Genomic DNA, 1,902 nt, shown 5'->3' with positions numbered 1-1,902 from the left:
GTGGTATATTCCTGTCAGTCAGAGTGGCACTAGGGAACCAGGACAGAAGCCCAGTGGGGGTTGCTATGAGTCAGAATGGACTCGATGACAGTGAGTTTGGTTTGGAGTTGATGTGCTAATATTAGAGCTTCAAAATACATGAAGAGAAATTTGACAGAATTAAGGGGAAAGATAGACAATTGAACAGAGGTCAAAATTTTAACACTCCTCTCAGTGATTGATAGAACAACCAGCCAAACACAATCAGTCACCTTGACCTTGTTTGTGGTTACAGAACTTTACATCCTACAACTGACAGGTGCTCCTCAAGCTGGGTCACGTTCTGGATCATAAAACCAGTGTCAACTTGCTGAAATGATTCAAGTCATATGGAGTGTGTTCTCTGACCACAAAGGAATGGAATAACCAAAATATATTAGAGAATCCACAGATATTTGAATGTTTAAAAACATAATTACAAAAAATCCATGGATCGAAGAAAAAGCCTCAAGGGAAATTAGAAATGAAAAGTTACATATGCCATTAAACCACATTCACTTAACAAGCCGTTGAGTTGGTTCCAACTCATAGCGACCCCTCCTTGGGTTTCCGAGTCAGTATCACTACAGAAGTAGATTGCCCAACCTTCCTTCGAGGAGTGAGTGGCTCTGGTGGGTTTGAACCGCCAGCCTTCTGCTTAGCGGTCAAATGCCTTAAGCACTACGCTACCAGAGCTCCCATAAGAGAAACAGCAAAGGACTTTTTTTTTTTTTTGCCACAAGACCTAGCTTCAACTTTTAGGGGACTGGTAGTGGAAAGGTGCCAACCTCATTGGCAGTGCAATGTTCAGACATCACCAGGAGATAATGTACTTCTGGTAAAGTACGCCACGGACCTCTTGACTGAGTCATGAGCTACTCCCTGGGGGTTTCTGGGACTGCTTCGGTGTGACTGGGGCTGGAGACCCTGTGTCAGTCGCTGGGGTCAAGAACCAGTGAATTCTCGTTATTACTGATCCTGTGACCTCCCTTTTGTCTACAGGTAAGACCTATAAAAATTGAGGTAATACTTGCCTTTCGGTAATCCCCTTGAGTACAATGGAGTGACATTAGTGATTCCGTGAGGGTAGATGTTATATGGTCGACTTGCTTGATTCTTAAATATAATCTGAAAGTATAAATGATATATAAGATCAACTTCTAAAATAACCAGGATTAGTAAGAAAATGGTGGTCTATCTTGGGGTGGGGGCAGGGAACTCCTGTATCCATACCATAGACATTTGAGCCTAGATAAAGCTCAAAATATATGTTGCTTTCATAAAACTGCCCAGACAGATATTCAGGTTTCTCACTAAAGGCCCTTCCATTTTTTCAAACATTTTCCATCGCTTCAGGGAATACTCCCCGCGTCTTCTCACACTACCCGACGCTGGACGGCTGCCGAGGGCACTGACCCCCCAGCCACTTGGAACTGACTTCCCTAAGAGAGGAGCCGGAGCCGGTGATTCGGGTGACACAATCTTCACCAAACGAGCAGGCATGACCCTAAGGGCAGCTTATTACCGTTTCAAACAAGAATGATAGGTGGTGTTGCCTGACTGTATGAGCTTTAAATAGGAAGAATGAAGAGAAATGGCTTGGAAGCAGCGGACACTGTATGAGACGAAGGTAAAAAACAACTAATCAGCCTTGCCTGAACCCCAGCAACAGAATGTTCAAGGAGAAAAATCACACAGTTCTGCAGCTATACTCTGCCATCGAGTCGATCCAATTCCTAGCAACCCCTCCTTCAGTTTCGGAGGCAGTATCTCTATGGAAGTCGATTGCCCAACCTTCCCTCCAAGGAGTGGCTGGTGGGTTTGAACCACCAGTCTTCTGGTTAGTAGTCAAGTGCCTTAGGCACTACGCCACCAGAGCTCCCA

General features: G+C 44.7%; 1 protein-coding gene across 1 annotated transcript in view; it reads right to left on the bottom strand.

Annotated features, from left to right (window-relative positions):
• F8 (coagulation factor VIII) overlaps nt 1-1,902 on the bottom strand; it is a 105,188-nt gene that overhangs the window by 71,599 nt on the left and 31,687 nt on the right. The window contains exon 10 of the mRNA XM_042783081.1: nt 1,053-1,146. Coding sequence (XP_042639015.1) covers nt 1,053-1,146 — 94 coding nt within the window. The remainder of the gene's footprint in view (nt 1-1,052; nt 1,147-1,902) is intronic.

The sequence above is a fragment of the Orycteropus afer genome, unplaced genomic scaffold (genome assembly GCF_000298275.1).
Source record: "Orycteropus afer afer isolate SDZICR_OR568_19922 unplaced genomic scaffold, OryAfe1.0 scaffold00647, whole genome shotgun sequence".
Classification (NCBI taxonomy): Eukaryota; Metazoa; Chordata; class Mammalia; order Tubulidentata; family Orycteropodidae; genus Orycteropus; species Orycteropus afer.
Note: the sequence above shows the minus strand (reverse complement) of the source record. Positions and strands in the feature narration are given on the sequence as shown.